The sequence below is a fragment of the Lycium ferocissimum genome, chromosome 4, assembly GCF_029784015.1.
Source record: "Lycium ferocissimum isolate CSIRO_LF1 chromosome 4, AGI_CSIRO_Lferr_CH_V1, whole genome shotgun sequence".
NCBI lineage: Eukaryota > Viridiplantae > Streptophyta > Magnoliopsida > Solanales > Solanaceae > Lycium > Lycium ferocissimum.
The window spans coordinates 16,712,205-16,725,964 of record NC_081345.1 but is presented as its reverse complement, the minus strand read 5'-3'; the positions used below and the strand labels follow the sequence as shown (position 1 = coordinate 16,725,964).

At 34.8% G+C, this 13,760-nt stretch overlaps 1 protein-coding gene across 2 annotated transcripts; it reads right to left on the bottom strand.

Moving 5' to 3' along the window:
- Positions 1–2,927: 2,927 nt before the first annotated feature.
- LOC132054408 (uncharacterized) lies at positions 2,928–13,221 on the bottom strand. 2 transcript variants are annotated; one of them, XM_059446421.1, is made up of 16 exons: positions 13,030–13,221; positions 12,724–12,807; positions 10,727–10,800; positions 10,605–10,638; positions 9,481–9,539; positions 9,281–9,395; positions 9,135–9,172; positions 8,884–8,981; positions 8,757–8,812; positions 7,686–7,962; positions 7,443–7,594; positions 7,076–7,132; positions 6,526–6,591; positions 6,346–6,420; positions 6,051–6,110; positions 2,928–3,145 (listed from the first exon to the last, which is right to left on the bottom strand). In XM_059446421.1, exons 1-15 carry the CDS (start codon positions 13,117–13,119, stop codon positions 6,090–6,092), a joined length of 1,296 nt encoding a protein of 431 aa, XP_059302404.1. In that variant the 5' UTR covers positions 13,120–13,221; the 3' UTR covers positions 2,928–3,145; positions 6,051–6,089. The 2 variants fall into 2 exon arrangements, with proteins under 2 accessions (XP_059302404.1, XP_059302405.1); XM_059446422.1 differs by having other exon boundaries at positions 12,149–12,807; positions 13,030–13,092.
- Positions 13,222–13,760: the final 539 nt, after the last annotated feature.

Sequence of the window (13,760 nt, the reverse complement as noted above, 5' to 3'; positions counted from 1 at the left end):
CAATGGAGAATTAAAAGAGGAAATATACATGGAACAACCTATAGGTTTCATCAATAAAGGCCAAGAAAAGAAAGTTTGCAAATTAAAAAGATCTATTTATGGCCTGAAGCAGTCTTCAAGGCAGTGGTATTTGAGATTTCACAAAGATGTGATTTCATATGATTTGACCATGATCGATGAAGACCATTGCATCTATGTGAAGAAGTCCAATGGAATGTTTGTAATTCTTTCCCTTTACATGGATGATATTTTATTAGCCGGAAATAATTTGGAGTATGGCAAAACTATCAAGTCATGGATTTCAAAGTCATTTGATATGAAAGACATAGGTGAAGCAGACTATATAGTAGGTGTTAATATCCAAAGATATTGTTCCAAGAAAGTTTTGAGTCTATCTCAAGAAACTTATAAAAAGAAAATTTGGAACGCTTCTGAATGAATAGTTGCAAACCCATGGATACTTCTATAGCAAGAGGTGAGACTTTAGGCCTTGAAACGTGTCCAGAGACTGAAAAATAAAAATAAGACATGTCTCGAGTTCTATATTCAAGTGCTGTCGGGAGCTTGATGTATGCTATAATGTGAACTCGTCCGGACATTTGTTATGTCGTAGGTTTGGTTAGCAGGTATCAGTCCAATCATGGAAGAGATCATTGGAAAGCTGTGAAGAGGATCTTCAGATACCTGAAAGGAACTGTTGATTATTCACTATGTTATAGTGGAAATAATTTACACTTGAAAGGGTATACAAATGCTAATTGGGGTGGTGACCAGAACTATAGAAAATCGACATCCGGCTATGCTTTCTTACTTAATGGTGGTGCTATTTCATGGAAAAGTAACCAACAAATTTGCACGCCTTTTTCAACTATGGAAGCTGAGTTCGTGGCTTGTGCATCTGTAGTACAAGAAGTTGTTTGATTAAAAAGATTCTTTGAGCATTTGGACGTAGCAAAGAATTCTCATGGATCAATGATCTTACATTGTGATAGTCAAGAGGCTATTGCATACACAAAGGATCCCAAGTATCACAAAGAAAACCAAACATATTGACATCAAGTATAACTTTATAAGACACAAAGATGTAAGTGGAGAAGTAACTTTTACAATACATACCTACGCGAGAAATGATAGTTGATCCTTTTACAAAGGCGATATCTAGAGAACTGTTTAAGAAACATGTTATGGCTCTAGGTTTGCGTAGGATATGATTATATTTCGTATTGTAAAATGACTTGGTTGTTACAATATTTTCATCATTATTCGACTCATGAATTTGTGTTCATATGTTATATGCATGTGATGATGTAATTTTATTGATAAAGTGTGTTGACCAAGTCGCGAGATTGGCTCTCTCACACGAGCAATCGGCTCTTACGTGGAGCAACGTGAAGAGGTGAGTTCCACCACTATGTTGTGACTTATTTTGTAAGCCAAATATGAGTTTCTCTAAGAAGATGGATTTGAGGATCATTGAAGAGAGAAGCTCGAGTTAGACATCTGGAGGTGTCTAGATCAAGATCTATATGGTGTTGAGTAAACGAATGAGACACACGCGCCATTATAAGGTGAGAACACCATAGCATGTGTTTCATACCACGTGTGCTAAGCGACCAATGGGTTAATGGAAGAATGGATCCCTGCTTCTTTATTGTGTGAGACCCCGAAAAGTTACATTAACTTTTCAATGAAATACCCTTTGACCTTTGGCTGTTTCTTGAAGTTTCAATCAGTGTTGCTACTTTAGCATGTTACTAATAGCCATTAGTGATTCGGCAATGCAGTGCATGTCTAGGAAAGCAGTTTATTTAGAACAGATTGATTTGAGTAGAAAGGGAAGACAATTAAAATTATTAATTTAACTTGTATTCATAGGCCGGCCATTACATTTACCATAAGGGTGTCAAGTGTAATTGTGGATATAAAGTTAAACATGAACTTGAGTTCACCTCTTAAGAGGATGAGAGATCAGATAAATGGCTACTAGTGTAGCAATTGATGTCTGGGGTATTGTGAGTAATATGATCCTTATGTTTAGTAGTGAATTCTTTCCGCATGTGATTGAATTCCTATATTGAGCTAGCTCCTGTACAACCTCAATGGTTTGAAATGCTATAGCTCTTGAAGCTTGCAAGTCGCATGAACAATTTATCAGTATGAATTATGTGTGTTATTGACATGGTGCTGGTTGGAGTCCAGTCCACTATGTGCGAAGTGGGAGATGTTGGATATTTTGTTATGAGTCGTGGGTCGCCCATGTGGACTGATCCGGCCCGATTTTTTATTCTAAAGTGATAAGATAAAAATTAACTTCCCAATACAGTAAAAAAAGGTGATAGCGGGATAATATTGTGGGAGTGTGCTCATGTTGGTTTTTTTCACTTCAAAGAATCGTATAATACAACCTCCTCCTCTATATGATAGAATTACTCCAGTATTCTCAGATAGATAGAAAAAGCAACAACACACAGTAAAAAAAAGAGAGAAGTGAAAGACATCTAATTCTTGAAAAAATACTCCGTTTCCAAGTGAGACGAAGTAAGATTTGGGGCAATTTTGTGGTGATCTTGTGCGAAGCTTCTGCTGCTAACAGGTACATCATACTTGTTCTTGTTTCGAGATATGAAATCCAACATCTATGTTGCTTTAGTTTTATTAAGGCTCATTAATTTCCAACATGGAATAATTTGTCTCTCACGGTACATAAGAGTTATCTTAAGTACCAAAATCCTTAGGACCGTGACCAACATCTGATCACAATATAACCCTTATCACACAAACGCATATCCCTTCATATACATTATTTTTTTGGTACCATATTGTGGAATTCCCAGCAACTCCAGACCACCTTTCACATGCAAACGAGATATCGGGCGACCTCATACCATTACGCAACAGTTAAACATAAAGCATAAGCATCCGAAATATATAGTTTGAAAGCATCAACATATACATGTAATCTCTTAAGAGACATAACATACAACACCCACAGGGTTCACGGAGCAAACTCTTAAACTTCTCTTACAAATACTTTACACTAAATATTAAAGTAAGAACTAGCCTCCATGGGACAACACATGTAGGCTTGACACTTTCAGTTCGGAGGTAGGTTGCTCGATCCTCGTACTCTATCTCTTCCCAAAACCTGTAAAATGGTAGAGGAAATTAAGGAATAAGTTCAACAACTTAGTAAGAAATAATCAATTTTCATGACCGTCTGGACAAAGCTATAACTTTATAGAGTATTTAAGCGTCAGCAAAGCAAAGCAAACCGGTAACTCAAACGTAATCATGAAATCTATACTTTATACATATCCTTATACTATACAGGCATATAGACATATAAAACACCGAGAAAACAACAACTAGTTTTTGATTTTAACCCTACGACATAGGAGGAATAAGAAAAAATCCTATTGAAATATTTTAAATCTAAAACGAATCAGTCGACCTGGCCTACGAATCTATTCTAATTGTCAACGAATTATATTGCATCACTATCACCAGTGAAAACATGTGAGCACTATCGTAGTCAAACTTCATGACAAGCCAGCTTTAATAATCTAAGTCGTGTTTCCTATATTTCTTGTGGTGGTCAAGAATGTACCTTGATGTCTATCGCATCAGGTCATAAGTTAGCAAATTATCACTACTCCGAATAAAGGCAATGTAATTGGAAACATTTCCAGCACATGCATAACTGTACCCATGCATACATAACTTATAGAACTAAAAGGAATGATCTCACTTCTTTATCAACGAAAATGGGTGTCATCTCACCCCTTTATCGTGATGATGACTGATGACCAGTTAGCATACAATACATCTCACTCTCACTCCTTTATTGGTGAGGATGACCAATTACAATATTCAAACCATCCCACTCCTTTATTTGTGATGATGACAAAATAGCATGCCGTGCCTCTATGGAAAATAGAACATACTGGTCATTCACTCTTTTATCGGTGATATGGCAAACTTTACACTTGCCCAATCACTTATTTAAAGATGACAATGACACATGGGAGAAAACAAGAAACCAAGCATGTATCCCATGCATTTCGAGTCAATTATATCATACACAAAAGTATCCTTGACACATACAAGGCACTTTAGCCAAACTTAGTCATTTAATGCATTAAAGCTTATAACTAGCAATTATCACTTATAAACGTCCACACGAGTCATAACAATTTATGTATAGCATAGGGAGATTTAACTTAGTCATTACTTGCCCGATGACTTCCTTGGTGTATTTCATGTTTGCTTTTATACCTTTCAAAGCTAACTTTTACTGTCTTACATGAATATACATGCCCCAACATAACATAATTAATTACAACGAGTAACTATTTCACTTAAGCATTTAAAATAAGCACGTAATGTTCACTAGTTTGTAGAAAAAACCAATTTAAGGGTTAGACCTCACTTGCTATAAATCCACAAAACACACATGAGGGCTATAACTTATTATTTACTCATCATCATTGGCATCATGTATGCTTATTCTTCTATTTGGCTAGCATTTAGATGTCAGGCACATTATATGCCTTAGCAATTCAGTCACTTACCTCAAGCCTAAGCTCAAAAGGTTTATGCCAAACTTGTAGCTTCAATCTACATATATAATCACAAACTATGGTAATCTGTGATGGCTTAACATTCAAACAAACCCCAAACATTAGTTGATTTAGCCTTTAGGCTAACCCATTCTTCAATATCAACCTAAGGATGAACCCTATGTTCAAATCCCTCCATTCCCAAAAGAACACCATCAATAAATTGCAACCCACAGCTAAATAAGTCATACCCATGAGCTATAAGGGGGAAAAAAATACATCCTTGGATTTAAAATTCCAATTGCTTGTTCTTGACAGATTTAGTTGGGAATTAGGAATCTAGATATAAATCAAGAGATTGAAGGTTAATATAAATCAACCATATTTAACTCATATTGATGGATGGGAAGGAATTTTGGGTAAAAAATCCTGGTTGGCATCGTAGGAAAGTGAGGAAATGAATTGGGAGAGGTTGGGTCTCATTGGAAGGGTTTAAATGCTCGAAACCGCATATTTGGAAAGCCTTTCAATTCATTTGGTTCCAAGCACCAAATTACATGTTTCCCGAGGGTATTCTTGGACAAAAAGGCCTTTGACGCCGAGCACCAGATCATCCATTACTCAGCAATGAGCACCTTCAATAAAATTGTCATAACCTTGAGTAAAAAAGTCCAAACGACGAACCATTTGAACTATCAAAAGCTAGACTTCAAGGGCTACAATTGTTTTAGCCTCGACTAAGTGTACAATTACTTAAGAGGATGAATTGCTACATTTCTAAAGCTCACACTTCTTATATGGACATACAAGTGTAACCAATATTTTCAATAATCAGTGCCCTAGATTCTTTCATGCATCTTATCTAAGAAGTACTATACATGAATGTTAAAGGTCAAGAATGAGATAAATCCCATTCAAAGGCAAGGTCTTTCCAAATTTAAGTAGTTTTTTATTTAAAGGATTAGTATGTTACCTATGCTATTACATACGTTTTCTTCATGGTTTATAATTTTATATAACCATGTGGCCGTAAAATAGAACTTTTAGTGTCAAAGATCAGTAAAGATGATTTTCCACAATGCCAAATTATGAAGATGTTCTAGTAACACGTCGAATTCCATTAATCTGTTGAAATCTTCAATCTCTCAGCAGACAATTACCGTCCTGGTAATACCCAGCGGCTTGTCTGGACAAAAATTATCTATGCATTCCTCTCAAGGAGTTGCCACACATAAATAAGAAGATGACTATGATCTATCTGGCTAACAGAAAAATGCAAGATGATGTTACTATACCCCTTAAATTATAGCACCTTAGACTTCTAACATGCCTAAAGTTTTACTAACAGATAGTAGCATTGCATTTGGTGACTGGACCAGAACAATGAAGAGATAGCTTCTAATCAAGGAAGCTAAAAGAGTAGTGCTAGTGTGAGGTACAAAAAAACAAGTATATCCTCGAAGGCAGTAGAGACAATAGTTAGATAAGTACCTTATTCATCAACTCTCTGGCATTTTGCTTGGATTTCCCCTAGAAACCTTGCTCAAGACACTGAAAGCAGGAAGAAGTAATTTTTTGTGAACAATGAATTCTCATCCTAAACAGTTCCTCTGCCTCAGGCGTAAAATAAGCAATGAGTTTGACTAGCATTATATATCTATCTCTTTTCAGCTTGTTAAGCTTTCATACAAATCAATGCCAACTTTTTCAAATCAAATCAGCAATGAACCAGTGATATAACCGATATCACAAACCATTGGAAAAGAATAATACCACAGGAAATTACCTGAAGAAGATAATTATGCAGCCAATCTAGTGTCTGTGGAAATGTTTCAGCTGATACGTCAACAACAGTCAAACCCTGTTCAGAAAGAATACAGTCCCACAAGGTGAAATTTGTGAATAACAATCCAATCTTCATTATTAAAAGCATCAAATGGAAGCAAATAGAAAACAAGCGTCATACCTGTGATGTAAAGGAACACAGGTAGTCCTGAATAGTCATCAAGGTAGTTATCACTTTATCTTTATCCTGAAAAGAAGTTCCAAAAGTGAATTAACAGCTAAAGTACAAGAAAGCACAACAAAGGGAAAATGTTCACCAGCATACAAATACACTATGTCCGGTGTGAGTGCATATTTTCATTATAAGTATATTTTCCACCTTTGCTGTTCTTTTTGCTTTCGTTTTTATTTTTGTTTTCTTAGTCTTTCTATCTTTCAGGAAGGGGGTTCTATCACTTTTGAATGAAACTCAAGGGGACATGCCCCCTAAGCACATGTTAAGATCAATCTACAAAATCATATGCTCATTCGTTCACAAAGAAAACATCAAAAAAGTTGAACAGAGATCGATAATACCACTGAATCTTCTTCAAGGAGATGTATCAAAGACTGACAAGATCACACCAAATTATATCGAAAGTCACGTACTTAGATAAGAGACATAAATATGCAGATGCATATGTATCACCAGTAAGCAATGATAACTATGAGAGCTTAAGAGCATTTGAAACCTGGGTAGGATGCTTCTCCCTGAATGTACGAGTAGCTACCCACTCCTCCAGGAATGCCTGGTTGAAAGAAAAAACGTCCTCAATAAGTTTAGCAGCGGAAATAGAATATAGAGGATAAGTCCTCTTCTTTGTGTCACACATTTTACTATAAGACAATATTAAAGGAATTAATTCGCTTGCATATTGCAGTGATAACAAGAAGGGTAGCCTTAACAAGAAAGAGAATATGGATAGATGGAAAAAGTCACTGGGAATGATTGAAATAAGATGGGAAAGAGGATACCATGAAAATTGCAAAGCAAACATAAATTCACTTGGTCATAAATGTATATCTAGAATAGAAATAAGTTAATAGAATTTAGACCACCTTATGGTCAAAGTCAGCCATCCTTAGAACTATAGGAACAAATATTGGTTTATCACCCGAAGTTTGTTTTCCGTGAGCAGGATTTTGGTCTGCTCCTGAATCTATAACTATTTCACCAGCATGGTCAGAAGATTTGTTAGGATGCTCCAGTTCTGCCATGAATTTAAAAGGGAAAGGAAAAAGGAGAACTTGAGTGCATGGTATTTTAGAAAATGAAAGTGGAAAAGTTGCAGCAAGACGTACCTGCGTTTTCAGAAGTTTTTTCGACAATATCCATGGACTTCAGAGAATCTGTTAGCTTATCTAACTTAGAAGATGCTCCTTCTGAACTAACATTCTCAGGATAGCGATCTATATCATCACTCTGACTGCCAAGTCCAATAATGGGAATGCTTTCCTTTTGTATTTCCTCGTTGTCTTTGACATTCGAAATGTATGGTTCTTTGCGGGCTGCAGTAGGCAGTGGTAGTAACTTATGCTTTTCTTCCATCAGGAATATTCTAGGATCTAAATGCATTCCCTGCCATTGTTACACCACGAAAGATGAATCGTTAATGTTCAATCAATTTTTGAAAATTGGAGGTAGAGGCAAAAGGAAACTTCATTATCACTACCAACTGTAGAACAAGTTGATGGTATCTTTTTTTTTAAAATTGAAGGTAGAGGCAAAAGGAAACTTCTTTATTACTATTAACTGTTAAGTACGTTGATGGTATGCAGTTTTTGAAAATTGAAGGTAGAGGCAAAAGGAAACTTCATATTTGCTATTAATTGTTGAATAAGTTGATTATACAAGCTGCAATCAACAACTGTCATTACTTTGCATCTAACTCTCACTGTGATGCCTTTCTACAACGTGTGAGACTCGTTATGGTTTTATCCGCTGTCGTTCTTCCAAAGAGAGAATAATAACTACAAAGGCTTCACTTCTAATGATATTAGTTTCTAACATTCATGTCTATGCAGCTTGAAGAGTTTGCATCGTTGAACAGCCTAGGTCAGCAAGCATGTTTTTCTAGAGCCTTATAATATTTCTGCAGCAGTGGCACCGAGTAGCTCCATTGGATTCTTGATATACTGAAGCTTCGGGTTTGAAGGTATACGAATTACAGATATGTAGCTGCCTGGAGGTGCTTATTTAGTGATTAAATTCTGAGAACTTGGACTTTTAATCTTGAGGACTCACTGTCTGCTAGTCGCATTCCATCTTTACCTCAAAGAGTTCAAAAAAAAAAAAAAAAAAAAAAAAAAAAAGCAAAAAAGAAACAGAAAGGGCACTTCAAAAAAATTAAGCATGGGACCTCATTATGATACCTCAATTATAATCGGTTTACCATCTTTCGTTGCTTTTCTCAAATCGCCAGCCAAACCTACATATATGGAGAGATACAAATCAAATTCCCTGATAAGCAGCTATTTATACTGATAGGTCTCAAATTACCTTTCCATATTATTCTGCATTCTCTGCAAAATTCAGTTATCAGCTCCTCAGATGAGCTGAAATCACGTGCCCATACTGGAGATAACGCCAAAGGTGCACTGACATAAATTTACAAAGTTCATAACTATTCGAGTGGCACAGAATTCTCCAAAAAAAAAAAAAAAACTTTAGGTCAACAGACATGACAGTAAAATAACTGCAGATAAACTGTATCAGAACTGAAAAATTAAATCTGCAGAGATTGTACATACTCTGTTGATGTGCGCAGCAATTCATGCACCATTTCTGTCTGTCAGACAAAAATACACATGAATGGATAAGCAAGCAGGAGAATACATGCTTCAATGTACAAACGAAAAACATGGAAGCAAAACCAAGAAATTTATAAGGAAGATACCTGCAAGACATTTGGCAAGTTCAGCCGTTGTGCAAGTTGGGTAGCGATAGTAGACTTCCCAACACAGGCAGTACCACAAACAAGAATTACAAGAGCAACTCTCTGGTAGTGAAATCTAAGAAATATACAAAAAGGGGATGTGATTAAACAACTTTCCAAAGCAGGTAGTACCATAAACAAGAATTACCAAAGGCACTCACCTTGTCATCATTTTATAACGTTTTATATACTCTTCTCCGAAACCTCTCCGCTTCATAAGCTGCAGAAGATTCAATGAAATTCAGTGTAGGTCTTCCACTCAAACTTTTAAAAACTTCAAACCAGAAGGAAAGACAAGGAAGTTTGAACATGAACTAGAATGAGATGTTTATATATATAAGTAAGAACATGCAGAAATTGTATCTAAATACCTTCTGTATTTGATTTGTCCTTGTTAGATTAAACAAGAACTAAAATGAGATGTTTATCCAATTATGATTAAGAAAACGCGGAAACTGGATCTAAATCTCTTTTACATGATCTGTCCGTGTTAATTTTTTTTCGGTTGAGGCAATAAGTTCCGCAATGATTTCTTATAGCAATGGTCATGGGAGACAGAATAAAACGACCTCCTAGCCCTATGTTGATACTCCCAACAAAGGTAGTTCCCTGACAGCAGAACATATTTTCTTGGTAGTTCCCTGACAGCAGAACATATTTTCTTTGTCAAATTGCAAGATCATGTACAACTATGACACTTCAGAAGTTTTTTTTATTAGGGACACGGACATTTTTGTGTCAAACATGATATTTTTATATCATTTGAAAGGACCATTAAATACCTAATTAAAGATACCTCACCTTAAACTGGATCCTCATCAGAAGTTCTCTTCTGATTTAATCATTCTAACTGCATTTTCAAGTTAGTGCCAACAAATTAATTTTTCTGAAACAAGAAGTTACTTAAAATGCATAGGATTAGAAGAAATCACTTTTTGAGTCACTATTAGCTAAAGTTCACAGGAGTTCTAAACCATGGAGAAGACGATTTTGCTGGTGTGTTTTCAGCTGGTAATGAAATCATATATTATACATTTTTGTATGCAGTATTTGTTTATTACCCAGCATGAAGAGGAGGGGGGGAATCAAGTTGAAAGGTAGTGGTTTTATATCGTGTTGTTTATCATTACTGATAGCAACGTAACGCCATATTATCAAGCATATAAAAGAGGCAAAAGACCGCATCAAACATTCTAGCAAAATGAGAGGCATATCATACAGACGTTATTTGAGCATAAAACGAGAGGAAGGGGAACCAAAGGAAACACAAAAAAACAAGTGATACCTTAAACAAGTTTGCCTCTAAATCTGCTTGTGAGCTGCACAAGAAATGGTAAACAATTAATTTACAGATGAATTGAATAAAACATTGAATTGAGAAGAAAAATATAAGTTACAATGTCATACACATCAAGAAGGCTGTTATCAACAAGAAGCTTTTTAAGATCAAGGGCAATCTTAACCGCCACATGATTTGGTATCTGTAAACAAGCAAACGTGCATATTAAATCTAAATTTCATAATATATAAAGTTATAGGAAAAAAGGTTTAGGTAGCAAGGCCATTCATTGCAGGCATTCAAGCGACCATGGAGACTAACAAGCGACAGAGTACTTAACAGTCAAATTGATCTAATCAACTTACTATGGTCATACCTATTCGCCAACAGAGTAGATAATCAACTTAGAGAAAGCAATAGGAAAACTTCCGCCAATAGGAGAACAATATATACGTTATATGCATATGTATGTATAGTAACACTCATTATTTACATCATTAATGATATCTGTTTCAAAAATTGATTTGTCGAATAACAAACTACAGTATTCTTTATTTAATTTAATTTTCACGTGAAAAGTAAGGGATTTGTCGTTTTTCATCATTTGTTTTATTCCATTCAATAAGTTAACTAAAAAAACGGATAATCTCTTTGCTTTTGGAAGATCCAACTACATAATTTCATTGTCTCCCTTCTAAGACTTCTATGCCTCTTTTGTTCCCCCGAATTTGAATTTTGAAATAGTGAGATATCTTATTGAAACCAAAATGCACATTATAGTTGTTATAAAATAGGAATGAGTAACTAGTTAACAGAGTAAACTCTAAGGTAGCTTGGTGAAACAGGGTGTGACAGGGACAGAATTTGAACTCGTGACCTCTAGGTTATGAGCCTTGCGAGCTACCAAGTTGTTCTACCCGCGCCAAAGATACGAACGGAAAATTCAAAAATAAATAAAAAGACTAAGTGCCTTTATTAAGTATCCACTTATGAAAGGTCAAACAAACATAAATTGCATTGTGATGCAAACAGCTTTACTTTAAGAAATAGAAAGAACATGTATCACACATGTAAAACGTTTTTAAATTTTGAGAAACTCCCAAAACGTGTTTAAATTTTGAGAAACTCCCATGTAAATATTCTACTATAATGGGCATCCAAGAATTAGTTACATGAAATTTTAACGAATTTGAAATAAATTGTATTTAGCTAAGTAATCTATTTGTATCAAAGGTCCTAGATATGTAATTGCTCAAGATATCATATTGTTAGCTTATGTAGAAATCGACGATAATACACAACATGTTGTTGGTTTAACGGATCATTTGTTACAAATAAGATCTAGTTGTTGCATCGAAAAAGATAAATATCAATTAGTCGCGCTAGCATTGAACTTGCTGAGATTATTCAGTAATACTCATTGAGTGTTGAGATTACGCATTGACTCTTGGAGGTAGATCCATAATTTAAAAAAGAAGTGTTTGTTATTGTCGTAAAAGAAATGAAATAAAAGTATGGTAGAGTTAGGACAGTTGTTATATGAGGTTTACCTGATGGTTGATGTAGAGGCGCATAATAGATCGATATAAACAACATGGGTTATCTCGTATTAAAATTGGTAGTTAATATCCTCTTCTTGTTCTTTCTTCCATAACCACAGCTGTAAGAAGGAATAGAAGCACGTCGACGAGTAATGACACGAAATGCACGTCGTGGTGGAAATATATTTGCATGTATATTTCTAAGACAAACCAGTTACACTAACGAACATCCGCCGAACCACGTGTGGCTTCAGGAAAAGGATGAATCCTAGTATAGTGGAAACCTTTCACCATCGAATCGTAATTCTTCAAGTTATCATCTCGAAAAGTCGTACATAGATAGAAAGAAAGACTATTATTATTTTTTTTATTTAAAAAAAAAAAAAAAAAAAAAAAAAGGGGGAACGCATGTAACCGAATGACGGACTACTTCCCTTAGAAGAAGTATCATTGCAAAACATGATTCAATAAACTCTGTCAGAGTATAACAAACGTAGAAATTTAAGTAATTCAAAAAGCAAAAGATAACTAATTTACATGGAAAAGAAATTAAAAGAAAAAAAAAAAAGGAACTACAAGTGAACCTTAGTGACAGTTAACATTCTGCTGAGCAAAAATCTGGAGAGAACATAGTAATGATCGTCATTATCACCTAGCCATACCTTCACCTGAAAAAAGCTTAATTAGCAAAAGTTCTACTAGAAAGATATAAAAAAGCTTCAAAAAAAAAAAAAAAAAAGGTCGAGGGAGGTGTCAAGTATCTAGTGGAATTAATCGAGGTGCGTGCAAGCTGAACTAGAGACCATGACCACGGTTATATAACAAAAAAAAGATATATACAAAAGCTTGAATTTAACTTGGTAGAATTAGTAGAGCAAGTGATCAAAGACCTTAACGAAGTCGTATTTGGAAGAATCATTTAGTTTGGAGATGAAAGGACTCGCCATTATAACTCCCTTATCCTTCTTCTTCATATCCATGCTTCTATGTGAATTTGTTTTTATGTATGCTTTAGAGTGACTCGGTGGGCGTTACAGTCCCATGTGATGTGATGCCGTTAACAACGAGGGAGAATGCATCCACTTTATAAACCGAATTTTGATTTTCCCACTAAGGTTTAAATATATTATAAGTATTCCTGGGGTGGGGACCCTGCTTATTTATTTATTACTAGATGGCCTATGCCCGTGCTGCGCACGGGCCCAACACTTCGGATTATAGTGTATCTATGTATATATAGTTGTGTTTAAATAATATATATATATATATATATATATATATATATATATATATATATATATATATATATATATATATATATACTATGTCCAAAATACAATTAATTTAACGAGCGTAGTTTGTGCTCTATATCTAAAACTTTATTTTATTCGTGTTTGCTACGAAAATTTATTAATACTTTTTTTTAAAAGAGAAGACTTGTTTAAAAGAAAATTATTTTCCTCTCTTTGAGATAAAATAATAGCAATTTTTGAGCATCAGTTGATATTTTTAATTTTAATTCGATTAATTTAAAAGTGTAAAATACTTATTATTTTTTATCAAATTTTTATTTGGATAATTTTAATTCACGTTATTAAATTAATTTTACATTTTAGTAAAT

Coding starts and splice junctions, on each gene's coding strand:
- LOC132054408 (XM_059446421.1), bottom strand. CDS start 13,119: ATGGATATGAAGAAGAAGGATAAGGGAGTTATAATGGCGAGTCCTTTC. Junction 10,801..12,723: donor GAATGTTAACTGTCACTAAG/GTTCACTTGTAG, acceptor GCTTGTTTACAG/ATACCAAATCATGTGGCGGT. Junction 8,982..9,134: donor TTGCTGCGCACATCAACAGA/GTATGTACAATC, acceptor AATTTATGTCAG/TGCACCTTTGGCGTTATCTC.